The following is a 27,051-nucleotide window of genomic DNA, read 5'->3' as shown; positions in this document are numbered from 1 at the left end:
TTTTCTCGAGTTTTTTATTCTTTGGCGTGAATCTCAGTTTTCATTGTTTCATTCCTCAGCTCATGTGCCTCTCAGTTTCACTTGACAATTACTCATCTGTCCGAGGTCTTGCAGAGCACCTGGTTCACAGAGGAGCAGTGCTCCAACATACTGGATCGGTGCTGTTTGTCTCAGAAGTGTGAGCAAACCCATTGGTTTCAGCAGGACTGCTCACGTGTACAGGAGACAAGGTTTGACCTGCTATATGCAGTGTGTCTTACCTGTAGCTATGATGCAACATCTTGTGGATTGTGTAATTGTAATAGACTTGTTGAACAGATGTAAAGTATAACAGCTCTGATGATGCACTGTAACTGAAAACACAAATCAATTTTGAATGTTAATGCTAGAGAGTAAATAAATGACTCTCTTAAAATAGCAAAAATATCATTTGGGGAAGGAGTTTCCAGTCAGTAAAAAAAAATACTTTGTCCTTCAGCTACAAATTAATAGAATGATCAAAAGCAGCAGATACCTTTTTTAATTATTGGACATATAAAAAAACCCCAACAAGCTGTATTGAAATTCAGGTGTCTCTGCTCATCGTAGCTTGTAAAGTACATTCTTGCAATACATTTGTTTTGGAGTCGAGAAGTTTGTGTCTTAATAACTGGTGTATATCTTAGAACCTGACTACAGATGTGCTCTGAAGAACAGCTGCCATGTGCTAGCAGTAACCTCCCCAGCTATAGCAGCCTTAAAGTAAAGATTAACGGTGTCTTAAATTAGCCTTGATTCTGTTAGAAATGTCCCTCATATTTCATGCTCTGGAAAGGGATATGGGGAAAGAATGTCATAATGTTTCCCTGTTCTTTGACAAGCCTTTCAGTGGCCCTGTCAAAGATCCTTTAAAATTGAATTGAAATGATCAGAAATGATGTGCCTATGTGAAAAATGCTTGGCGGATTCTTTTCTGTAAGACGGGTGTATGCTAATGAGTTTTAAATTATGAGTTTAAAATTATTCTTATCAAGCAAGTGGTAGTAGCTCAGATTAAATTACTAAGAAAATGAAAAGGTTTCTAAATCCTTTACCTGTTTTGCTTTCTAAATAGGATTGTTTAAAAAAGCTGTCTCAAGCTAAATTAATACAAATGCAGGTTATAAAGCCAGGTTTTATATGAAGCAGTAGATCATTCCCTCTAGGTGGTCTGCCCTATATGCTCTGCTTTGTAATCAAATTCATCAGTTTAGAATACTGCTCTCCTCCCTTCTAAAGTAAAAGACAGTACTGTGCAGGTGTTCTCCTCTGAACTTGGTGATTATTAGTAGAACAATTCTCTCAAATAATTACCTTCTTTTGTGAGTGAATCATCTTATTTTGCTTCTACTAAAGTCTGATATCCTTCAACAGTGTCACTTTATCATATCTGATAATCAGAATTATGCAAAGGAATTATCTGTATGGATTTCATGCCCAGGAACTGTATCATCGTTTATTTATCACTCTAAGTAGGTATGCAGTGTTTTGTTTGTTTGAAGTACAACAGTTGAGGCTGTACTCACTTTTGAAAATAGATCATTAAAGTTTATGTTATCCTTAAAGTTGAGTTTTCTTTGATAATTCTAAGAATGTAATGATGCCGTGGAGGAGGACATCTGGAGTGAAGGCTGCTGGAGTGGCTCTTCATTAGAACAATAGCACTTGATCTGTAAAAAACAGTTTGCCGGCTACCATCAGAATATCACGAAGTGAGAAATGGGAGAAATGAACAGTGCTCTACTAATACGTGATCAGAGGGCATGTTAGACTTGCCAGTATTTCTGTTCTGGAGCTCGGTATTAACCTGAGGAGGAACTGGAGAAAATGCAATATGCACAGTATTTAAGACCTGTCTGTTAAGTACTGTGCTGGAAAGGAGGGAGTCAGGCTTAAAGCCCATGTAAACTGTGGCTTGAAGACTAATTCTGGAGAGAGGCCTTACATGGAACTTAAATTGTCTTAGAAAGCATGTGTGGTTCTAAGCTTGTATTTAGCATTGAGACATAGAAAACCTGCCAGATCTTAAAATTTTTCTCATAATAGCACAAGTACTCTCCAGTGCAAAGCTGTATAAATAATGTATCTGCTCACAGGAGCAGGAAATATGCTGCTGATCAGACAATGTCAACTTAGATGAATCCTGTCCTGAAAGCTGCACTTTAAATGTGAGCAATAAAACCACTATTGACATGTGGCACTACTGACTGAAATGTCAATAGTTATAAAAAGAGTATTTCATAACACAGAATCATTGCTTGGTTTGCCTGACTGGACAGATGCTTCTATTTTCCATTAAAGAAAAATAATTTCCATATTAGTTTTCTGAATCCCCAGCACAGGTTATTTGTCCCACTAAAACTCACATTCTTAATCACATTCTTCAAAATAGGGGAAGTTTGCTTGCTGGTCTTGTATAGTATAAGAGGGAGTTTTGACATTGGGCATGACCTGAAATAATTTAACTGCTGGCATACTTACAGTTTCGCTCAGATTAATTTTGCTCAATCTGGAAGGGGGTGCAGGGTAAATGCAATGCATGAAGCATCCTCATCCTTACCCCTTAGCTCTGCCATGTGAAGCTACTTCAGTTGTTCTCTGGCAACTATGACTTAGACATAGTTTCCAGAGTTTACAGGCAGAAGGGACAATTTTGTTTGGCTGCTGTAGACTGCATACTATTACATTTCTCTGGTTATTCCTAAGTGTAGTTGAAACATTTTTTCTGTCAACAGATTAAAGCATATGCCATAAGCAGAGAGGAAATAAAAGAGGCTAAAGTGCTGTTAATGCCCTAGGCACATGGAGTGATAGAGGATCCATGGGGGTATGCCCATATCATCTTGACTGTTGAACCATTCCACAGGAAAAGGCCAGAAAACCACTAGGTTCCATCCTGATGCTGCATGTGGCCAGACACATTTGTGAGGAATATTCTGAGAAAGAAATGTGTCTCACTTCATCTCACACACTGCTCACTGTTACCCTTTCTCCCACCTTGGCCATCCCTGGTGATTCAAAAGAGGGCAGAAAGAGAAACCCAGTAATTAAAGAAACAGAACACCACAATTTGATCCATGTACCTCAAGGAAAAAGAACTGTTGTTTATCCTTGGTACATAACTGGCTAAAGACCTGAAGCCAGTGGTCAGGTCAGTCACAAATTTGCTGGGAGAAGCAAGGAGGCTTGGAGCATTCTTATTAGTTCTCACTTTCCTTTTCTGTCGGAATACATGAGAACAGGCCATCCCTGTGAGCATTGCAATTCTTCTGCTAATGACTGTATGCACTGAATTTTGGGAATGGCACCTAATACTTTGTGAAACTCAGTTGTTAGCCATAAAACTGACTAAGAGGGGTACAGGCCAAAGGCTTTTTAGGCAAGTAAGAACTTTTCCAATACTACTAAAGTATTTTTCAGAAAGGGACCAAAGTGCTTACAGAGTTCTGTCTACTCTCAGCAACCCTCCAAAAGGCACCAGCACCTGTACAGTTGACAGCCAGTATCTCTGCATCCAGGCATTTGTTTTCATTTGTCACCAGCAGGATGTCCAGTTGTTAACCGAGCAATTTTGCAAGGGCTGTTTCTGTGCTACTGGAGCCTGAACAGCAAGCTGATAAGGGATACAAGGACTTTTGAAGATTCCAAAATATGTTGAAGATGTTTCACTACAACCATCACAATTCTCTTTGAGTGGGTTTGTGGGGAAAAGTGGTTCTTTGGAGAGCCTGTTTATGGCAAAAAAATGTTTATATGATGATGATCCTTAAACAAGGGTCTAACAATTGCTTCTTCGAGGATAACCAGTATCTTGCTGGTGTTTGTGCTACTGACAATCATCTCAACAGTAGGTTTTACACCCTGGACTTTTCCCCACCAAATGGGATATACTGAACAATACAGAGCTGCAGTTTTTGCCAAGCAACTCTAGCCAAAAATAGCCAGGTAAGATTATGCATGAAAAAGAGAGCTTGAACAACTTTCAAACAATTCCAGCTTTCTGGCAGCATTAATGTTAGGACATTGAAGAAAGATTTGATGATATGGTCTAAGACAACTTCAAAACTGTATAGACAAGAATCTCTCTGGGATCAAAGAGGGAGATGGCAATGGCAGCGTGATCAGTAACCCAATACCAGTCACTTCATAACCCTGTTTTATTTAGGTGTAGAGAGAAGAGGGATGCTACAAAGTCCAGTTTGGTCTATTTCTTGATAACCTTGTAATCTTCTCATGGACCCACTTGAAGTAGGTAGTGGATGATTAATTGGCCATAATCTCATCTTTCTAATCACTTTAATTTTGAAGTGTACTGCTCTTACTTTACATTTTGAAAAGCAGCAAATACGATATCCTTTCAAGGGATTTCAAGGTCAGAGGAAACTGAGTGACAATCCAGTTGACTAGACCTTTAAAATCTTTTCCTGCCAGTAGCATACCTAGCTGATAATAATGACTTTGGACTTACCTTTCATCCAGATGAACCCCAAAACATTTTGGTAACTCGCACTTCATTTCACCAGGTGCAGAACTGTAGCAGCTGTTTGGCAAAGCACAGCAACCAGTTCAACAGTTGTGGATAGCAATGTACTTAATTGGAAGTTGTGGGGTAGTTTATAAAATGGCTTGATTAAGACATATAGCTGCAGGCCCACGCTGCACAAAAGCACACCTTCTCAGCAAGAATTTAGGAAGGTATTTTGTCTGAAGCAAAATGGTATGATTGCAGGGTCAGCACAGTAGCAGTTTTAAATAGATGAAAAAGAGCCAACTTTAATGAGGACAACCTTGGTTAGATTCATCTTCGACAGTGTGCTACTTGGAGGGCTAGAAATAAATGAAGATTAAAATACCACTAAATCTGGAGGGGGAAATGTGTTAAGGAACAACAATTTTCTTTCTGTGAATGTTGTGTATATCAATTAGAAACCCCTTTAAAAGTGATTGTCAATAGGGTGGACAGAATTGTGATTTGTATTTTAAAGATTATTTAGAGCGGCAGTTTTCCTACACTCGGTTTTGGATGTATTTGATAGACAAGGCCGTTGTGACTGCTGTACCTGTGTGAGTTTCACCTATAATTACTGTTGTGTAAAAAGCCAAAAAGGCAACAGCGCAGCTTTCCAACACTTGAATCTTGTATGTTTTAAACTCTTGTTGCATCTAGAAATACATCCCTAATATGAGGTGGGAGCTTAAGACTTCACCTGATGTTAGGACATGTGATTGGGTTGCAAATGGAGAATGGCTTTGCTTTCAGTATCAACTGTTTTTTCCCATTTACCAGGTAGCTGCTGTCATCTTCTCTGGGCAGGGTTTAACTCCTCGGTGGAGCTCTTTAAATGTTGATAAGAAATTAATTTTCTGTAAGTGTTTGATGTACTGAAAAATACTTGAACCTTTCTAAATGTTACTGCTCTCTGTTTGAATCAGTACAAGATTTTGTACACATTTTAAAGAACGTCTTTCATTAAAAGCATATGAAAACTTCAGAAAAAACAATTAAAAATACACATTGTTATGTAAATGTATACTCACAGTCTAAACCCTTTTTATAAGCAAAAACATATGTGGAAAACAGTTCTAGGTCATTTTAACAAAGTGAAGAAGCTGTCTGCTAAAACTGAAAATGTGGAGGCCCTGGACAATTTATTGAAATGTTTTAATGTCGTGTTTCTTTTCCAGTAAGTTTTCATCTCCATGGGAGAATGCAGCATGCAGTCATTTCCCTGCAAGAGGATTTGCATGCAGTTGTGTGACAGTGATAGAGCAGTCAGTAAATGCTGTACCTCATAGTGGTTTGACAACTTCAGCTTCATAACAACCCTGTGTGGTTATACCTCCTTCAGACAGGAGCTTACTGCATGACACATTTTCTTCTTTTTTTAAGAGCATTTTTTCCTCTCTGCTAATATAGAGAAGGAAGGTGGTCTTAACATCCTATATTTATTAGTCAAATCTTAAATTTTAGCGATAGGGAGGTCTCGAAAATTTTCTTCAATTAAGCTTAACCATGCAGCTTCACTTAGTCAAGAATGCAAAGCATGACCCGTCAGTCTGCAGAAATGCTCTCCATTCATGTTCCAAGTTAGGACAACATAAACATCCGTCTTAGTTTCATCTAAACTATTTCTGTTTGGGGATGTCTTTGAACAAGTAGCTAATAGATAATAGGTGTTTTCCCTTTCTCTGTTAGCAACTGATTGCCTTTTTTTTTTTTTTTTTTTGCACCTAGCAGAGGTTGAAAAGGTTGCTAGAAACAGTTCTTTCCCTCTGTTGCAGAGGCTTGTGGTTAGGCTAACAAGTTGAACACCTTTTATATCGATACAACACAGAACAATACTGATAAGGTTACACAACATGTTAACATCTTTAAAGTAGCGATCTAACATTTGTAGTTCCTGGATGTTTGAGTGTGGTTAAAGTTTACACAGTAGCAGGCCTTAGTGCTCACAGCTTCCCTCAGTTGTGGTGGGCCTCGGGACTGGCACACCAAAGGCAGGCAAGAGCGCAGGTGCCTTGCCTTGTCTTTATCTGCTGTGAAAGGGCAGGAGCACATCTCGCATCCTCCCGGCTCCGCTCGCAGTGTTCAGCTGTTTCATGGGTGATCTACCCCAGGGAGGAGCGCGCTGGGTGCTGCCCGCTCGCCCGCGGCCGGGTGCTGGGGCTGGGCGGCCTGCTCCCCACCAGCACCCAGTCTGAAGTGCAAACTTCCATTTCGCCAAAAGGGCCATATTCTGGAGCCCCAGACAAGCTGCAGTGCGGTTTTGGAACCACCGTGTTTGGGAGCACGTACGTAAGTGGGAGACGTGCGTGCTCCCTGCAAAGGGAGCGGTGGTGGTGACTTGGACGTTGAGTAGCAGGCCCGGCTGTCCCTCTGGGACAGGCTACTGTCTTTTCTGAAGAAAAGGTGGTGTGAAGGATGAGGCTGTGGTCAGGGTCTACTTTGCAGGCTGCTAATTAGTCCAAACCATCAATACATAGATTTGACACCTTCGGGAGGTGTTTGGATGCAGAAAGAGAGGATAGAGTGGTGTGTCATCTGAGGTGTAGTTTCTCAATCCTATGAAGAGTATACAGTCTTGTGGTGTTGTACAGGTATTTATCAGATGGTTAAGCAACAAGCACAACAGAGTACAAGCTTCTGGAAAGTAAGGAGGCATTCATGTAAGTCAAATGAAAACCCTGCTGTACAAACCAGCGAGAGCGATTGCGTGTCAAGTAAACTGTAATACCGAGCTAAGTATTATTTGACTGGCACATTGTCTTTGCGTTGTTATTGATATGGTGTCTGAACTCGTGAGACACTCAGTATTGCAATAGTTTGGTAAATTGGGAGGAAAGGAATTTTGAACTGAATTTTCATAATGAGGTCAAACCAAGACAGAAAACTAAAGTGCGAATGGATGTGTTTATACATCCAAAAGTCAGTTAGCAGATGGCTTTAGATGGAATATTGATAACAAGTAATGGACTATTTTAAGTATGCTCTTCTCACTTAAAATGTCTGATGACCAATCTTCTATAATTTTATGGAGCAACCGTTGTAAGGCATTTTTAAGAATGCAAAATCTGTGTTGCCTGCTTGTTATTGAAGCCATTTAGCACATCAGATGTCATTCCAGATTACCAGTTGCATTTCAGTTGGACTGGAAAAAAAATACAGATCAGTAATAATGTAATGCTGTGTACCTTAAGGTTAAATGTCTGAGAAGACAACTAGCACTAATGGACTGTGACGTTTTTTAAGCCATAGGTCTGACATTACTTGCTGTGTCAGAGTGAAATGTTTACAATGATCTAACCCCACACTAGGATATATTAAAACATCATTCTTTTCTCTTGTGCCTGCTGCAAGTTTTCTGGCTGCATCTAAATTCCGCAGCAGCACAGCAGCTGGCTCACATGTAACAGCAGCATTTTCCAGAGCTCTGAACAGCATTGTTAGTGGTATTTGATTCAGTCCAGGATGTCCTGTAACGTTTCTGTTCAGCACGTTGCAACTTTAAAACATGTGCTGAGGATAAAGCTCCATGAGCACAAACCCATTTGGGACCATATCTGCCACTGTAACTTTTCTGAGCAGTATCTCACTATATGTGTAGTGCTATTGGTAGGAATGGCTTAATGTAAGGATGAGAAACCCAGATCAAAAACTTTATGCCAAAGATATCTGCTAAATTTACACTGCTGCACTAGATTAGCTCTTGGATTTTTTTTAAATAAGGAAGACTTAAACCAATATTTTGCATTAATGGGACTTGAATGACTAGACTGATAAATGGTAAGTACACCTGGATAGCTTCTAATCATGTTTAAATAATATCATACTCTATTAAGAACTCATTAAAGAAATAGGGAAGAATTAGCCATTAGGGGCCATTTAGTAACAGATTGTGTCAGTGTCCTTATCTCATAAAGGCTCTTTCTAAAAGTAGGGCTTTGTTTCAGATATTCAGATGCTTCCTCTGGCTTCTGTTTATCCGTTTTCCCTTATTTTCACTAAATGCTTATATTTCTGATTAAATTATTATGAAATGTTATGTTCTGTTCTCTATTAAATCACTTGTAATGCATTAATTCTTTTCTGCAGTTTTATATTTTGTGACACTGTCTTCCAGTGTCTAAGATAGTAATTGGAAAAAATATTGGTTTAATTAATGCAGTTTTCGTGAACATGTTTTGGGTTTTTTTCACCGGTTGGGTTATTTTTCCGTGTTCAGTCTTGCGCTATCCCTCCTGTAGCGTGGATGTGTGTATATCAATGATGCAAAACTTCATCTCGCCCACTGACAGTACGGTGACAGCTGATGCTATAGAGTACACAAAAATAACTCCAGCAGTGCTATAATGCTTCATGCGTTCCAAGTCAATCCTAAGAGAGTAAGAACCCATCACCAGACAGATTTAAAATGTAAATGCTGTTCTGATTGATCATCAAGTCAACGACTATTAAGTGTATAGTCGTGTTATGCCAAGACGTAGCTTCAATAAAACAGCACTTACAAATCCTTCTCGGAGGGGGGGGGGGGGGGAAGAAAAAGTGAAGTTCACGAGAGGCCGGGGAAGGAAGGGGAAGCGAGGGTCGTTTTCTCCCGCTCGTTACGCGTGGGCCGGCCCGGCCGCTCCGCGCCCTTCGGCTCCAGCGCCCCCGGCACCCGCCGGCCCCGAGCGGGCAGCGCGGCCGCTCCGCCGGGTCCGCGCAGCGCCGGGCCCGGGGCGGGGGCAGAGGGCGGCCCGGCGGCAGCCGGCGGAGCCCCGCGGCGGAGGGGGCGGCGCTGCCGGGCCGCGCTCGCCCCGTGACCGGCCGCCCGCGCCGCCCCTCGGCGCCGGCAGGGGCGGGCAGGGGCGGGCAGGCAGCGCGCGGTGTAAACAAGGCGGGGGGCCGGGGCTGGCCTGATGTCAGCGGGTCACATGGAGCCTCATATGGGCCGGGGGATGGCGGCGCGGCGCGGCTCTCCGCTGGCAGGCGGCGGCGGCGGTCGCTGCTGAGGCGGCGGCGGCGGTTCACGCCGAGGGCCCGGCCCGCCTCCCCTCCCCGCCTCCCCGCCCGCCGCGCTCCGCTCCCCGCCGCTTCGCCCCTGACAAATGATGTGTTTTGTGCTCGCCGCGATGAAAGGTAGGCGCAGCCCGCGGGAGCCGCCGCGCCGCGGGGAACGGTGGGGAGCCCGGCCCGGGAGCGGCGGGGCCGGCCGGAGTCGCGGCGCTCCGCGGCCTCCCCGCTCCGGGCGCCGGTGCCGCCGCTCGGCGTCCTGGCTGCTGCGGGGCGGCCCCGCTCGCCCCCGGGCGGCCTGCGGGAGCCCCGGGCCGGGGGGGCGGCGCCGCCTGTGCCCGCCGAGACCCCCGCCGGGCGGGCCCCGGAGCGGGCGGAGGATTTGTCGGAGCTCCCGGAGCGATGAGGCGGCTCGGTCCTTCCCGCCAGCACCGGGCAGCGCCCGCGGCCGCCGCGGTGGTTCTGTGCCGGCGGCCGCGCCGCGCAGGGAGCGGAGCGGAGCCGCAGCCGTGGAGCGGTCACCCCGCGGAGCCGCAGCCCCGCGGAGCCGCTGCGCTTTACGCTGCCGCGTACGAGTTAGAGGGCAGGAGGTGGCTTCTCCGCCAGCACGGCTGTTCCGAGCGGGGGTTACGATTAGCGCGGCTGGAGTGGCATAACGCGGAGAGGAGCTGTCTGATCCTTCGGCAAACCCTTGCAGAAAACGCGTCCTGTAAAATCTGTCTCTAGCGAAGGGGAACGGAACGGGCAGCATCCCGTAGGTAGCTGATGGGGCTAAAATGCCCTCACGAGAGATAGCTGCTCATTTTTAAAAGGCTTTGGAAGAATTAGAGCTACTTAGTGATTTTATTTTTTTTTAATTTTGGGGTTTTTTAAACCTGAAGTTTTATCTGCTTGCCGATCTGAGGCCTTAATGAGGGGCAGTGTCAGACTGAGGAGAGTCAAACGAAGTTTTTGATGAGAAATCAGGAGTTTAGAGGTATGTTTTCCGTCTGCCCTGTGTCTGATAGAATGAGGTCCACGGTAGAACTTTGTATTAAAGCATTTTTAATGTCATAGTTGTTTTTCTTGAAAAAAAAAAATCTAAACCCAGTAACCATCTTATTTAAATACGGTATTATTTCATAGTAGTCTAAAGTATCACTGTTGACATTTGAATTTAATGCGCCCATTAAAATACTAAATCTGTACCCTTTAAAATATTGTCATAGATTTTGTAGGTGTAGTTTCTCTTTTAAAAGGAGAATAATTACTTGGTAAAAGAAGATTGAATTCAGCTTCAACCAGAGACTGTTTCTTCCCCCCCCCACTTTGCAAGAGCAGTATGTAACACGTACCAATACCAGCATAGTGTTTGAGGCACGGTAATTTTCAATTACTAGGCTTCCTTTTCTTCTTGGAGAGAAGCCTATGTGAATAAAAAGAAAAGCGCTATATTCATTAATCATTAGCCATGCTGAATGTATTTGGCAAGTAAACCTAATTGGGTTGATTCAAATACTTACATCTGTAACAAAAGGAAATGCATTTTTTTAAGTGCAAACTACATGGGTGTTTTAGCAGTCCCTTAGGTTTCTGCTTATTTTGACAAGAGTTTTTCAGCATATCCCTCACAAGCCTGTTAAAACCATGAAATCAAATGAACAAGTTTAAAAAAAAAAAGGGATTACACAAAACTTAAAAATTTAGAGGGTGTAATTGCCTTGTATGCTTCTGGACAGAGACTTAAGGTGTGTTGTAAAAAGGCAGGCAGATGATTTTCAGCAACTCAACTTTGAAATATTTCTTTTACTCTCTTGGGAGTTTCATTTAAACTGGTTTCCACACTGATGTAAAACCTTGTCAGAGTCCAGTTTGGGGGTTTTAAAGTATAATTGCTAATAGCTTTATTAATGAAAATACGTAGATTTTTGTACTTTTTACAGAATACGTCTGTGGTACATTTCATTCATGTTCCATACTACTTAGCTTTCTAGTTCATTGAAAAACTGTCTTGGTTTCTTATCCTTTCTCTAATTTGCTGGACAGTGTTCAGGTGGAGGAAATGCGTTGTTTGTCTCAAAGTGACCTCTGACTGCTATGAAATAATAGATACGCAGTCCAATATTGTGATTTGAGAGAAGTAGACCAGTAGCATAGGGAGTATAAACTCGAAGGTGCAAGGGATAAATGTAAAATGTGTAGGTGAATTGAATATTTTATTTATTCTCAGTGCTGTAATGTCATTTTTTGGAGCTTTTGATCTTTTACTGTTCTGAAGTTAAAGTGAAAATTATGGTCTGCAGGAGAATATGGGATGTTACAGATTTCCATATTGGATTATTTTTTTTCAAGTGAAGAATATGTTTATTTCTTAATTGATATTTAGGTAGCCCAAATTGATACCATGTAAAATTAATTTGTGAGTTGTTGTTTTTTTCATGCAACATAACATCCTGGCAAATGCGCTTTCTTTCATTTTGAAAAGTCCTCAGACTTCCAGACTATACACAGGTTTGAATGAGTAAAGATTTTGGCCAACTGTCAGTACATCGCTTACAGAGCTGGAAGACAGGCTAGTCCAATGAAGAGGCTGGACATGTCCTTAAGACAGGCGGTGTGATAAATTAGATTTTTCTGGTTTCAAGCAGAGGATAAAGAGGGGTTTTTTTTCTACCTATTTCTAAGGAGATAAGCAGTGGTGAAGCATCAAAGTTCATAATAACTGATCAAGCATTTTATAGATTGATGGGCTTTTAAAAATTATTTATCAACTGTTGCAAACGTGTGTAGAAGATTCAAGAAGCCTTGCATTCTTAGTTTATAATATTTGCAGGCCAGGTAACCAGCTTATAGCTTCAAGGGAGAGTTCAATTTTACATGCTTACCAGTAAAAGTTTACAAAGAAGTCAGATCATTTCACCAGCATATTTGTTGGTACAGATCTTATTTCTGCGAGAGTCTTCACTGGCAGAAGCTTCAAGGTTGACTTCAAGGAGAATAGTATGAAGCGCTGTGAATTGGTGAACGAAAATTCTGCACTGGAGTAGAAGCATGGATTCAGTTGTCATGCCATGGGAGGTGAGCCCAAGGCAGAGGGAGATGGATTCAAAAGCGTGGTATTTTACCGCTTTTTGGTACCTACTTTGTAGGGAGACAGGAGTGGATCTGGCCCAGTGTTGGTGAGAGCTGAAATGGTACTCGTCTTGTATTATCGCCAGGCCCAGGAGAGGGCTTAGTCTGCTGATGAGTTTATAAAGCATGAAAATGAACCTAGCAGTAGTTTTACTATCCTTTATATGGACATTTCTAAATAGAGATTGGTGAGAAGGTAGATGTAGATGATTTCTAAGCTTTCCCTGCCCATGTGTGTTTGCTGTTAATGTAGAATTTGAGGTACTAATACTGACTTTTGATGTGTGGACATCAACAAAGTTGAATCTGATGCCGTTTTGCGGAGGATAGACCAGAAGAGCAGAATCAGTTGTTACTTAGCAGTAAGGAAAATTGTTTCACTTTGGGGAATCTGTGTTTGGATTGTTGGAAGTATAACTAGTTTTCCAACTGACGCTGTCTTTGTATGAAAATACAATCATTTAAAAATACTTATTTAAGGAAATAGACTCTGTTGGTTTCCTTATTAGTGCACATGATTCTTGAATCTGACTTCAGTTTTAATGACTACCCAGACTGTGGTTGGGCAGATAAGCAGGATTTCCCTTGCTGCCTGACTGTAGCACTGAAGAGAGCGTGCTTTATTTGCAACGACCTCCACACTCAGTCTTGGCAGAGCCAGGTTGCTCAGAGGCCGTCTGTCCGGCGATTTATGCAGTGCTGCTTGCTGCGGGTGAGCTTTTCTGAGTCTGTCAAGCCTGACCTTTTGATGTGTTTTTTGTTATGTATTTTGGAACTAACCTGCCAGCATGTTGATAATTACTCTGTGTTTTTCAATAGTAAACAACTGCCTATGGAAAAATATCGTGCTGTAGGTTTAAAAAACCCAAAAAGTTGCTTTACAAACTGAAGAGTGTTTAAACTTGCCTTCGCTGTGGCACTATTGAAAGTTAAATCCAATTTAGCAAATACAGTGGTGCAGAACTTTGGTTGACTAAATATTAACAGAATCTGGCCTTTGGAATTGCTAGCTGAGAGGCTGTTTGCTTGCTCCTTTAATTTTATACAACTGATTTGAATGACTGACTTGTACCCAAGACATTTGTTGCATCACATTTGCAGGATAAGGTTGGTTTGAGGTTTATTTCTGAAATGTACTTTTCAGGCCCTTTGAAAGACTGACTCTTAAGATTTGCAAGTAAAAGAAGAGGAAATCTGTCTTTATGTCTCACTCTGTGATAATCAAAGGCAGTTGAGTGCTCTGTACAAGTTTCATTGGGGACAGACAAGTATGAAGAGTCTGTACGTCCTGTTTAAGTCAGTGAAAACGGTGCTGAACATCTGACTAGAGCAAATTCTTTCAAGTTATATACAGCTCTTGCTTAGCTAAAATGGTGAACCTTTTCCAACTGGCTGTCAATATGATCTTAAAAATAATTCTACTAGGATAATTCTGAATAATTGAGTCAAAACTGAAATGGTCTGTGGACACCACACAAGGACTTCTGTAACCTTTTTAAAACGGAAAAAAACCTGAAGAGATGAGGCTGTAGAGGTGGGTAGTTAAGCGTCTCTGGTGTTTGGGGTGTGACTGCACAGATACGAAATGTTGTCACATTTTATCCAGTGAACTGATGTGGGGGGTTGGGGGGAGGTGGCATCTGGTTCAGCATGTGATGCAGGATAATGGCCTGCAGCTTTGCAGCTTGACTCTGCAGTGGGGAGGTGAATGTTTGTATTGGCATTTATTAGTTGAGGGAGTAGTGTTGCGAGACCTCAGTCAAGAACTGAGTCCTCTTTATATTGAGTACTTCCTCAACGTGTATGAAAAAGACTGATTTCTTTACTCATTCCCCATTATAGACTTGCATGTTTGCTTTTTTCCCTAGGATGATGTAGCACTCAATTTTAATCTTAAGAGGGTTGAAAACTTTGTTCTTGCTTCTCTTACCTACAGTACAGTAGTGATCACTATTGTACTAATTACTAGCAGGGTTGTTAGTATTTCATCTTCACTACACAACAGAATTATATCTTGGTATATTTATTTGTAAACTATGCGTACTAAATCAAAACCATCAAATCTTTGTGTCTGTCCTCGGTAGATACGTGCAGCTTTGTTAGACTTTGCAATTCTCTATCTAGTATTAGAGGAAGTTGAGATGCAGCATCTTGTTTGAGTTGGGTTTTTTCTTTTGCATTCCCATGAGATAAGTTTTTGTAGAGTGCAAAATAACTGTGTGACAAGAATTAGCTATTAGTCAGACTTGATACATTTTAGAATGTTATTTGGGGGGGAGGTATTTACAATGAGAGGAAAAAAAAATGGAAAAAAAAAATATTCACCTTTCTTGTATTTATCTGTGAGCTGTAATTTGCAATTACAGTGATAATTCCTCAGATCAAGCAAGCACTGGTTCTCTTCTTTTGTGATTTCTTTTCCTTGAGGACTGATATTGAAGGGATATACACAAAGCTAATGGTGCAGCAACTGTCTTCTAAACCTCTCGTTCTTTTTTGTCGATCTCTTTTTTTCCCCTCTTTTTAATAATAAATATCAACAGTGGAGGATTCTGTCTTCCAAGAATAGGTATGTTATGAGAAAAAAGTGGCTCTATATGGTACAGACCTCTCTGCTTGTTGGAAGAAAAAACCCAAAACACCATAGACTGAAAAGTTGAAGCAGAAAGCCTTGTTAGGGGATCTGGCAGATGGGCTTTCTTCTTATGCTTCATACTGTTTTAAAGGGAGCCTTGCCTGTGGTTAACAAAGTCTTTAGTTTGCCCAGGTTTTTTTTCACTTTTCTTGCTAGAGGCATTTAGGCTAAGAAGTTCTGCAAAATATAGGTTGGCAAGCTTGGTGCAGTTTCAGGCTGCTTCCCAGTTGCCTGCACCTTATGTTGAGAACACCAGGGAGTGACTCAGGGCGGCAGTGACTCACGGGGTGTCGTGCTGTTCCCCTCTTCAGGGTGGGGGTTAGCTGCAGTAGGGAGCTTGCTGACAGACATGGATAAGTCAATGCGCTGGAGAGAGCCCCTTGTGCTACCAGCACTTCACACTGAGGTTGTCTGCCTGCACAGGTTCACACACAGCGTCTCAGTTTTGTGGAAAAAAAATGTAATTAAATTAGCATTTGCTTCCCCTTTCCTTTTTGGTGTCAGGGGAAGGTGAAGCCTTCATGCTGACAGGAGCGAATGGATATCCAGGAAAATCGTGAGTCCAGTGTTATGAACGTTAGGGCATCTCTCTTACATCCTATCACCACTCTGTGTGTGTGTGTACCGTCTGCTCAGAGGCACAAAGCTGAAGCTGTTATCAGCCATGTGGTTGTGGCCTCTGAGTGGCCAGTGCTGCTTGTGCTTTTTGGATGTGCCTAATGTGATTCTCTGGCATTTATAGCTCTCACAGGTGCACAAGTTGTCCTAGAGAAGGCCGGAGGTTCCACAGCACAGTTGGGGTGGGGTAGCCTGATGCCCTCACCATCAAATATAGCCCATTTATGCACTGCTGTTAGTGAATGCAGCTGGGTGCAGTTTATCTTACTGTGAACTTGCAGTGGTCAGCAGCACCCACTGCTGATGCCCTTTAACATATAGCCTGGCTCCACCACACTGAAGCAGTTGACTTCAGTAAGGTCACAATTTCACTGCATTTTTTGTTTTCTTTCCTGTGCAGTGGAGTGATGCAGGGCCCGTAGCTTGTAGCTCTTCTGTTTGTGCGATTCTAGCCTTTGGGCCTTTTGTCATGCTACGTACGTAGCCATCTAGGCTAAAATCAATGTTGAGAGAGGTATAATCATCCTAGCTTTTATTTTAAGAGCATTTATCTCAAAGCTTAATTAAAGCTACTTGGATGTAAATAAGTCTAACCTCTTCACTTCTGAACAATGCAAATAGAATAGTCAGCATACTTATAGGGTATCAGCCATGTAATTACTGTGTAATGTTTGTGTTCTTTGAAATACTGTGCTATTTATTGCCATTGAATCCTGGGACAAGGTGCTTCATAAAACCAACTGCATGACTCTCTATTTATGCACTTTAGAAGAAGTTGATCATTCTCAAACGAGGGGGTGGAAAAGTGACATTAAATCTTTACATAGACAGATGCACTGTGACAAAGGGTTTGTCAGAGTGCTCTTTCAAACTGAAGTGACCACAAACTGGGGTTTTGTCTGGTTGACAGAGTACCACAGGCCGTGTTCCTGCGTGCCGCGATTGCTTTTCACTGGCCCTAGGTGGTGCTCGTCAGAGGCGCTGCAGGCCCCGGGCCTGGCGAGGCACAAGGCACGCTTGGGCCTCCTGCCACCTCTGCTCACACCTGGTATGTTGAGAATACTTTCTGCACTGTCAACTAAAAATAAGGACAAGATCCTGTCACAATTTGCATACCTTGTCTTCTGCAATGTGCTGTTTGCTTAGTATTCTTGAAGTTATTTTAACTCCATGAATGGAAACCTGGGAAAGGATGCAGTATGGCATGTCTTCTGCTTCCAGATGTCTCGTATACCAAGAGCTGATGTACTTGGTTCTGCTGGTGCATCGACCCCTCTGCCCCTGAGGCAAGGGGGGAGGCATCCGGGGCACTGAGGTTGTCTTTATACCAAGTTACACAAGTGAGGTAGGGTGGTATTTTGAACCGCTTTAGTTAAATAATCCTACAAAGCTGAGTGGCGTGCATGTGAAATGCAGTTGAAAGCTGTGTTTGTTTCAGCTGACTTTTATTTTGGACAGAATTGTCTTAGTTTTAAATAGTAACTTCAGAATAGATGAATCGGAACAGTGGGAATAGGATTGTATGCAGGGCCTCAGGTTTTCAGTCTCCACCACAGTCTGCAAGGGGACAGGGCTGTGCTTGGGCATGTGTTTGTGGTGTAGAATTTCTACTTCTTTCTCCAAAACTGCCAGGGAAGGCAGGATTGGCTCAGTAATTTTCTCCTTCCATCCCAGTATCGTTTTCTCTTTAAGACCTGGTACAGTTTACATGATCCAATTAGAAATCAAGTTCTCATTGCATGTGGCACTTAATTCGCACCTCTTATGAGACTGCTGGGGGTCTTAGGAGTTGATACAGTGCCATGGGTTAAGTGTGCCTAAAACTTGCATGAATTGATGTTTACCTGACTCTTGATTCTGAGGAGAGAAGTACTCTCTTGGCCAGCCTTCTCTCCTTGGCCCTGTGCCTAATGGGACATGATTGGAAGTGTCATTTATCTTCTCACCCCAAAAGAAGGTTAAATTCTTCTAAAGCCTCAGGTGCTCTTTGCCTGAAGCCATTAGTCTAGGTAGAGTATGGAAAGCCAGTAAAAAGTGATCCCTGGCCATCAGAACATTTGGATCTTCCTTTCTGTACATAGGCATTTGCATGCTTTAATTCTGACTTACATTTGAATGGTATAAATTGCTCTACTCCTTGACAGGAGCAGTAGCTCTCTTCCTGTATCAACCATAATGTTACTCATAATGGGTGCATTTTTTCATTCAGCTAAATTAATTAGCTCATCTTTGTCTGTGTTTGATTTGGCAGAGTAGTTATTGTGGGAAAACACATTTTCTAGCAAATTTATACTGTATGCTTGAAGCTCAATTTGGTAATTAATAAACCCATCTTCTGCACTGCAGAAAACTGCTTGTAGATTCCACTGTTTTTTTTCCCCTCCTTGGACTAGCTCCTTGTAGTTTACTGTGGAAATCTTTGCATGCTGGGTGTTATATTACTAACCAGTTTTGGAGAATATAAATGTAAGTGAAACTACCATTTGGTAGTAGGCCTTGCACGTCAGGCTGGAGCACTCTAGGGTGTTGGAGGTGTGTTTGCAGCTCTTGCTGCAGGGTCACGCTCTGCCACGCAGAGAGGGGCAGATTGTTAGTGATGGTCTAGAGTAGTTGAGCTTACACTCAACGTTGTTTTCCTTCAAAGGGACACTCCCTGCAATTGTTAGATTGACAGAGATGTATTGTGTTAAGCTTCAGGTAGAGTTTTTCTTGTACTGTGGGTGCGTTATTGAATTAAAAGAAGTATTTGCTTAAACATCTTTATGTACTCATATTTTATAACTGCTGGATAGATTCTTGTATCAACAGATAATAAAAAAACCAGACAGGTTAATTAAAGAGCCAGAGATGTTTCATTTGAGAAACCTCATATACATAGGCGCCTTCTAAATGGCTGAGGAAAACAGGCACAGAGCATTCCTCCCTCCCCAGATGCTCTCCAGTGATAGCAGGGAAAGCAGCAGTGGTTGGCAGCACCTGTGGCAGCCAGCAGTGTGGAAAGGCACTGGGCTGGTGGTTAGGTGTAGGAGCTGGAGTGGGCCAGTGGGGGGAACTAAAGAAAAAAACCTCATTTTCCTGTTCTTTTCAACGAAGATCAAAATTGTCCCTCCTGCCTCCCATACAGGATGCTTAGATGGATACTCTCAGATGTAAATCCTCTCAGTAACATGAGCAGTGTTTGACCCTAGTGTTTTTCTTGGTGGTTTATTCTGCTGCGCATGATTGAATCTGGGTGAGCACTGAGAACTAACTTTTGCCTCGACCTGAAAGGGCCCTGAAAATGTGATGGTTCCAGTATTGCTACGGCTGGCTCTGTTTAACCAGACTTCTTAAAAATCTACCGGTATCTCTGGGAATGATTTAGCAGCTCCCAGGGAGGAAGGTGGAGTTCAGCGCCTGGCTGCCTGGCATGGCTAATGCTAGAGTGCTCCGTCCTTTAAATACATCTAGCTCTTAACATGCACTTTTTGGTACTGAGCTGCTGGATCTTTTTGAAAAAGAGCAATCGGTATCTGTAACAAATTTGTTTAATTTTAAATTCTTTTTTCTCTCTTACTAAAACCAACTAAGCTATAATATGGTTTCCTCACTGTAAAATTTTAACTTGAAATTAAAATGTTCAAAGTAGTGCATTTCTCTGGCTGGTACACTGACAATGCATCTTTAGCTGGCTTGGAGGGGGACATCAGTAGCAGTACTGATTTTGTTGTGGAAACCTAGAGCTCTGTATAGGGAAATGTTCCCTCCTTGCTGTCACTGTTCCAAAATATTCTAATTTTCTTCTGATGTTTTCCCTCTCAACCACAGTGTTTATACTTACGGAAGGGAAAAATAGCCAAATATGAAGGTCACTCTAAAGCAGAGACCTTTTGAATGGCAAAATCTCACTCCAAAGAATTTCTGCTCTTAGGACTGATTTAAAAGTCCTTGCAAAATTGCTTCAGAATGGAAGCTTTTTTGTATGTCTCACACTGACAGCTCTAGCATGTACTAGTGGTAAATTTGCACTTTATAACATGTTATTCCTGCCAATGTTGATTAGTGTTTTGTCACAGAAGTAACTAACTTTGTAATTTAATCTGTCTTGGTATTGTCAGTCTAAAATTTTATGTATACACTCTGTATTATGAAAAAACTGTACTGCAGAGGCTACCTCCTGGCTCTGGATGTTCCTGAACTGTAAACTGCTGGAGGCTGGCAGAGGAGCCAGAGAGGTACCACTACATGCTTGCCTTGGCTTTACACTGTTCCCAATGCAACTAGTCCTGGCCACTGCTAGAGTTCAGGCACTAGCCTGAATGATCTAAAAGAAACTGAGGAAATGCATACTTGACTAGGTAATTATATTTTATGTTAAATACATTCAAATGTATTATCTAATATTTTTATTAATTTGTAATACTTGAAAAACCTGATTGCATCTTGATTTTTAATCAAGTTATCATTCCAGAAGAGTAGCACAGTTCTTGTGAAAATTCTGAAAACAAGTTACTAAATCTGACTCATAAAGCAAATGCCTCATGAAATTTGAATGTTTAGAAGGGAAAATGACTGGCAGCTCCTCTTGTAAGCCTGCTAGTTGCAATAAAGTATGAAAGTTCAACATCAAAGAGATCACCGCTTAGTCTGTGGCATATTTGTACATCAAAGAACAAATACAGGACAAAAGGAACTGTATAGAGATACAGTTCAGCATTGCAGACAGGTCCCCGTGGAATGCTAGAGAGAAATGCTTTCATAATGTGGAAATTATCTCTGGCACATCTTCATTTCTGATTTGGGGAATAGGTAAGGTGAAGAATTAAAAGCAGCGTCTCAGAATCCAGTCTTGCCAATATACTGGGTAAGAGTGTCTGAGCTTACATGATGTCAGCAGTGCTGTTTCTGTGCAGTATGACTCAAGTGTATAAACATGGGTGATGGACAGGAGGTATGTATGCAACACTGCTGTTTCACTGGGTGGGGAAGGATGGGCAAAAGGTACATAAAATGCATAAATGAAAGGTAAATACCTACTTTTGGATCAGTTTTTTAATATATTATTATGCCTGTGGTCAAATACTGCATCATGTTGCCCAAAGAGGTTGTGGAGTCTCCATTCTTGGAGATACACAGACCTTGACTAGACACAACCCTGAGCTATAATTGACCCTGCTTTGTGCAGGGACTTGCACCAAGCAATCTCCAGAGGTGCCTTCCAACATCAACTCTTCTATTATTATTCTAGGAGAATAACACTTTCATAGGAAGGCAGCTGTCTACTTACATTTTTAGTTACAACCCCTCCTAATACAAGATAAATTTCAGACAAAAATGTGACCAGCTCTGGCACAGAAGTCCACCAAACTGATTTTTTTTTTTTACAGCTTTTTCTGTTTTTGTAGTGTGGAAACTGGATGTATTTTTGCTGATTTGGGCCTTTAGTAGTTTGTTTTGGTGTTGTTTGATTGTTTTTAAATCCTGAATTCTCCCTTAAATTAATGACAGAGGTTGTGGATGTTTCCCTTAGAACTAATGAAAAATAATCTTGGGTGTGTAGAGCACATGTCCTCTTCAGAAGAAGCCAGGGCATGAGAGACTGATCACAGAAAATTGTTGGACTGCTGTTGACCAATTGGTGGTAGCATTGTGTTGAAGGCAATGGAGACTTTGCTATTAATTTGAATGTATCTTTTTAATATTAAAATGTAAAGTAGGTCACATAAGTTCTTCGGTTCCAGTCTTTCTTCTTAATTTGTATTTCATGTCTATAAGTGCTGACTGCTTATGTAGTATATAAAAATGTTAATCATAAAATCCAGACTAAATCTGAATTCTCCAAAGTTCAAGTGTGCTTGGATCAACGGTTTTAATACCAGTTTCACCTTTTATGGAGATAGTATTGTCAGCAGACTCTTCTTTCTTTTATTGCAGAACTAAAAATAGTTACAATCTCATGGAATCATTAAGAAATACAAAGGGTTTCTGTTAAAAACCCTAGGGAAACCTGATTAGGCATACTACTGTATAATTAATTGATGTGCTACTACACTTAGAGAAGCAGTGCATCAGTAAACAGAAGTCAGAATGTAAGAGGCTAAGAAGAACAGCTGGGAATTGTGTAAAGACATCAAGGCTTGAAAATAACAATTTGGGCACCTCAGGAGAGACCAGCATTTGCATTTGGTGGAAGGACAGAAAGCTCTCCAGAAGGCCAAGACAGGGGGAACTGAAGGCTCAGGCTTGTACTTAACACTGTCTTTTGCCAATGAAACAGCCATAAACACCTTTTATATTACTGGTCACAACATTACATACTACCTTCAGGTTGATGTTCTGATAGTTCCCTAGACTATAATCTTATATTTTAAAAACAGTGTCAGGTTAAGTGTTCTTAAAATGTTCCTTTTGTTAATACTGTGCTTTAAATACATTTGTCCTAATAATGAAGTTGTTACTAGAGATATGGAATGGATCACTGATTTATGTCATTGTTTCTGGTTTGCTTTGAGACCTGGAAATAATTGTCAGCAAGTAGTCTGTAATTATCTCTTTGGAAAAATCAGGGTCTTCCGTTACTGTAAAGAGATGCAGTAGTTGTGTGTGTAGAGATCAGGGTGGAAGTGATGATATGTCACTGAATTCTTCTCTGGAAATACGTTTAAAACTTGTATCGAATCCTTTGCTGCTATCCCATTCATTAGTGTTATCTGGAGGAAGAATTCCATCCTGGGACAGTATGTGTACCATGACAAGTCCCTGTGGTCAAGGAGGAAGAAGGAGCTATTATTACCACAAGCTTCTGGCATTTCAGAAATGTTCATTCTTGGTGATTTGAGGAAGACGTTACAGGGAAACTAAATTCATATTTTCATGTTTAGAGAAAAATATACCCCTTTTTAAGGAGGCCTATTTCTGTATTTGCTCTCTTGCCCCGTTGATGGGGAGAAATGAGCTGTACTCGAAGAGCTTTACCAACTAAGTAGCTTTACCTGGATTTTGCAACATGTTTGAGTCCTCCTAATAGCACTGCTCACTTCTGCACACAAGGGCATTGGAGAGAGTTGAGGATGCTCAACATGCTGAAATCAAGCCTTTTCTCAGGAAATTACATTAATTGGTTGTAAACAGTCACCATTTCTCTCAAGTAAACATAATGGCTGTGTGTGTACCTTGCTATAACAAATGAACAGCAGACGTGTTTGTACTGTGCTGTTAAAAGAAGGTGGAGATTTCCTCACTCCCGAGTATGTCAAGTCTTGGCCTGCTAGCTGGCATAAAGCATGTTTGGAAGAGACAAGAGTTTTACATTTTAGAAAGGCTAATCAAATGAATTCAGTTTATATGCTAAATTGAAAGAACTTTTGAGTTTATTTTTGAATTAGAAAAAAAGCTAACTCTTCAGAGACTGTTTTTCCCACCTTTAAAATACCTGAACTGTCAAGTTAATAGCTTGTTATTTCAGAGAGCGTGTGTACACGCGTGCACAGGGAAAGTTGCCAGCGACTTGTAAAATCAAAATGCCAAAACAAAATCCTTCAATACTTTTTTTTTTTCCCCCCCCTAATTGAATTGAAAAATTTCTCAGGGAGGTGCCAACATAAAATAGTGTGGGGTGTGTAGCTTAACTTCCTTTTTTTTGGATTGTTGCTGTGTTATTAGTGATTTGGTAACGGTGCTAAGTTCAAATTTTGTATTAGCGGTGGGTGGGATTTCTTTGTATGTGAATGGATATTCTGAATGGGCAACACAAACAGATGTCCAGCTTGGCTCCTTGAAGCTTAAAGTTAAAGTTCTAGGAGCATGTCCAAAGCTGTCATAAAGCTATGTTTCTCACATGAGCACTGCTCTGCACTGGCTTAAGGCCCTGTTTCTAAATTTGAGTAAGTTTTTGTTGGCTAAGCATATTTTCGTTGGTGGGAGTTTTACAGTTTTTGAGGACTCTTATCTACTTCTAGTGTAAAAGCACCTTAATAATTGAAATTACATAGCATGACTTCAAATATAATCACCAAATATAATGTGGGAGAAGAATGAAATTTAATTGTAATTAATTCCAGTTTTCAGAAAATACTTTCAAAGTTGTGTTAAGCTGGATACCAAAATTGTTACCACTTTGGAAAACGTTCCAAGTCTCCCAACATCTCAGTAAAGTGTCTGTTTTCTGTTTCACAAAAGAGTACTTTGATCCAGCTATCTAAGAGATTTATCCAAGGAGACAAAACCCAGATTGCTTGCTGCTAATCCGGTGCTTTACAAACAAGATTTTAATTTTTATTCCCTTTACTTGTTTTTCAAAAAATTAGGCAAATATACAATAGGATGTTTTTTTCCCCTAAATTAAGCCCATTGTAAACAATGTCAGTAGAAAGCAGTTTTGAGATTCATTTAGTTTTAAGTACCTACTCATTTTTTCCTTCTGAAAAGTGTCATGTCCCAAGCGGTTTAATGGGCATAAATCATGTTAGTAGAATGGGAGAAGTTATTCCAAACCTAGTCTCTGTTAAGCTTTTATATTTCTTCTCAAAACTTCTTTCTTGTCCCAAAGACTATCTAAAGGAAGAAGTTATCCTTTAGCTTTATTCCCAGCAAGTGACCATAAGGTTGGTGTAGCAAATCCAGTTTGTATTTCTATTCACATTAGCGGAGTTGCTTGCATGCATCAAAGATGTTAGTGGTTCCTGTCCCCGAATGCAGGCAGGCTGAGCTGCTGCTGTGCAATACTCTCCTGGTAACATTGTGGAAGGACTTGTCCCTCTTTAATATGGGCCAGTAAGGAAACCGGGTCTCTCAGTGAAGCTGTGCTTATTACTGCTTCTCAAAATGATACTTATTTAGTGGTGAGATGAACAACTTAATCAAAGAGCATTTAGAATGCCCTGGAAAGAATTCCCGTACAGAAAAAAGTTGAGTGTGAATACTGTGGTGTTTTTTAGGGAAAATAGAGTGTGGTAATAGAACACAAGAAACTGAAGGACTGTATTCTTAAAAATACCTGTATCACTGAAGGAATGAAAATAAGTGTGTATTTGTTTACCTGTCTGCTAATGCCATTACAGTGGTTCCAAGTACATTGTTAAACTGAATTAAAGAACCCACCTAAATATTTTAAGGCATTGTTTATTAACAGTAACTGATTTTAATGTCAGAGAGTGTAAATTAATTTGGTTACACAATTTATCAGATGCTGCTTAATGTTGTGGATGTTATTAGTTATTAAGTAACCAACAGTTAATATGGCAATTTATTAAATCTCAGGACATTGCATAAATAATCCTAGATGAGAAAAATAATCTCCATTGTAGAAGGTGAGTATGCAGTTGTCTGCTCTGGACAGATGTCCCACCACCATATGGAACAGGACTGTGCCAGGCAGCCATGTGCTGTGAATGTGTTGGTGAAACTTGACCCTGTTCTCTAGAAAAGCCAGCAGAAACAGACTTTGTGGCAGGAGTTAAAAGGAGCAAAGTGAACTGGAATCCACCCCAAAGCAGTGGGCACAGGTGGTATCACCAAGTGCTCTTTAGACTCCTGAACAGCCTATAACAGTCACAGTTAGTCATTCGTGTCCTTTCCAAATTATCTGATATTAAGATGGTGAAGGGCTTAAATCTGTCAAAAGTTAGACCTGTATTAACTACTCACAACCTGCTGCCTGAGCTGGGGCTTTGCTGATGGGCCAACTTCACCTCGACCCACCTGTGCCCTGTGTAAGGCCCATCTAGTGTGCCTTCATCCCAGAGATGCTGCTGGAGAACAGCAGCTCCTGCCCACTGTGCTGACTGCAGAGGTCTTCCTTCCTTTGCCAGGGAAAGGGGGCTTTGCACTTTGGTGTTGAGATGCAGATAATGTTTCTCTTGCTGGATTCAGGAAGCTATCCATGTTTACATTATGAAGCTGAAGTGCACCTCAGAGTAACATTAGCAATAGGTAAATCTGTATAAATTCTCACTTCTGTTTTTCCTCATTTTTTTCTTGCTGACTGCTTTTTTAATGAAAACTTTTTTTTTCTGTTGTGAATCTGTCAAAGTAAATTGACACGTCATGTAATGGCTTTCTGGTTGGCAGGGTTTTTTCTGTGTTTTAAGTTGATGCAGAATGTGTATTTTGATGCTATTACACTGTGGTGGATGAAAAAACTGCTCTGACTTTTATGCAGGAGAGGGAAGCAAGTTGTTTTCTTTCAAGGGCTGTAGAGCAATTGGTGTCTTACAGAAGTAATACCATGAAAGTGGGGAAGAATTCTTCTTTGATACTCGAGTCTTTCTATTTCAGTTGTACAGTAATGGGCTTTTGAATTAAAGGTTTGTTAAAACTTGTATCTATTTCAGAGTATTGACAGCTGAAGCAGACTCGCTAAGCCAAAATTTATATCTTTATTCAAGCCTGTTAAAATCAGAATTTGTTGACTGTACTAATGTCTAAGCTTTAATACCACTTTTATATAGAAGGCTGCTATTTGAATTTTCAGTCAAGTAAATTTCTTTACAATATGCCTTTGAGTTATGATTTATAACTGGATTCATATAAATAAATGCTTTCAGCCAAATGCTGTTGAACTAATTCCATTTTGAAGTCATTAATTATATTTGGCTCATTGAAAAAGGGAGGGGAGAAGGCATCAACTAACCCTATATAAAAGTGTCAACAGAATTGTTTCATGAAAAGGCTTTTGGGCCTCTTAAGCTGTGAAGAGTGAGTGGTTTGTTGGGTTGGTTGTTGGTTTTTTAATCAAAGAAGTGTGAACAGAAGCTAGATGATGCATTGCTATACTGTAAAGACAATTCCTTTCGAACAGCCATTAATACACTTAATGCTTTTTGCTTTTATCATGTTAAGGTCTTTGGCTTTGCAATAAGATCTGGCTATGCAGTGAGCCTACTAGCTTGTGCAGAAAAAAAAACCCTTATTTTTTGATAGTAAATCCATTAACTCTTGTCAGATTGGTAAATTTCTTCTGATGTATGTTGAATAATTGGTTTGCTACATTCAGACAACTTAGTGTACGAAAGACCTTAGAAGCTTTGACTTCTTATGTGTATTGTGTGAAGCTTACAATAAAGTGCTAACCAATCATCAAAACTAAAATCTAGATGCAAGCCAAACGCAGTGGATTTTAATCCAATTTTTGTGATTCTGCTCATTACACTTTATTAATAGGATTCCTTTTTGTCTTTTCAGGAGTTTGAGAGAGAAA

At 40.9% G+C, this 27,051-nt stretch overlaps 1 protein-coding gene across 4 annotated transcripts in view; it reads left to right on the top strand.

Annotated features, from left to right (window-relative positions):
- RORA (RAR related orphan receptor A) overlaps window positions 1-27,051 on the top strand; it is a 373,598-nt gene that overhangs the window by 298,706 nt on the left and 47,841 nt on the right. The window contains exons 1-2 of one of the 4 annotated variants that reach the window (XM_074917719.1): window positions 9,433-9,637; window positions 10,393-10,487. The exons of 2 other annotated variants lie outside the window; for them this stretch is intronic. In XM_074917719.1, the coding sequence (XP_074773820.1) occupies window positions 10,466-10,487 (22 nt within the window). In that variant the 5' untranslated portion in view covers window positions 9,433-9,637; window positions 10,393-10,465. Of the gene's footprint in view, window positions 1-9,432; window positions 9,638-10,392; window positions 10,488-27,051 lie in introns of those variants that run through there. One more of the 4 variants, XM_074917718.1, reaches the window with a different exon arrangement.

The sequence above is a fragment of the Athene noctua genome, chromosome 13 (genome assembly GCF_965140245.1).
Source record: "Athene noctua chromosome 13, bAthNoc1.hap1.1, whole genome shotgun sequence".
NCBI classification, from domain to species: Eukaryota; Metazoa; Chordata; class Aves; order Strigiformes; family Strigidae; genus Athene; species Athene noctua.
The sequence above is the reverse complement of the archived record's forward strand: the minus strand, read 5'-3'. Positions and strand labels throughout refer to the sequence as shown.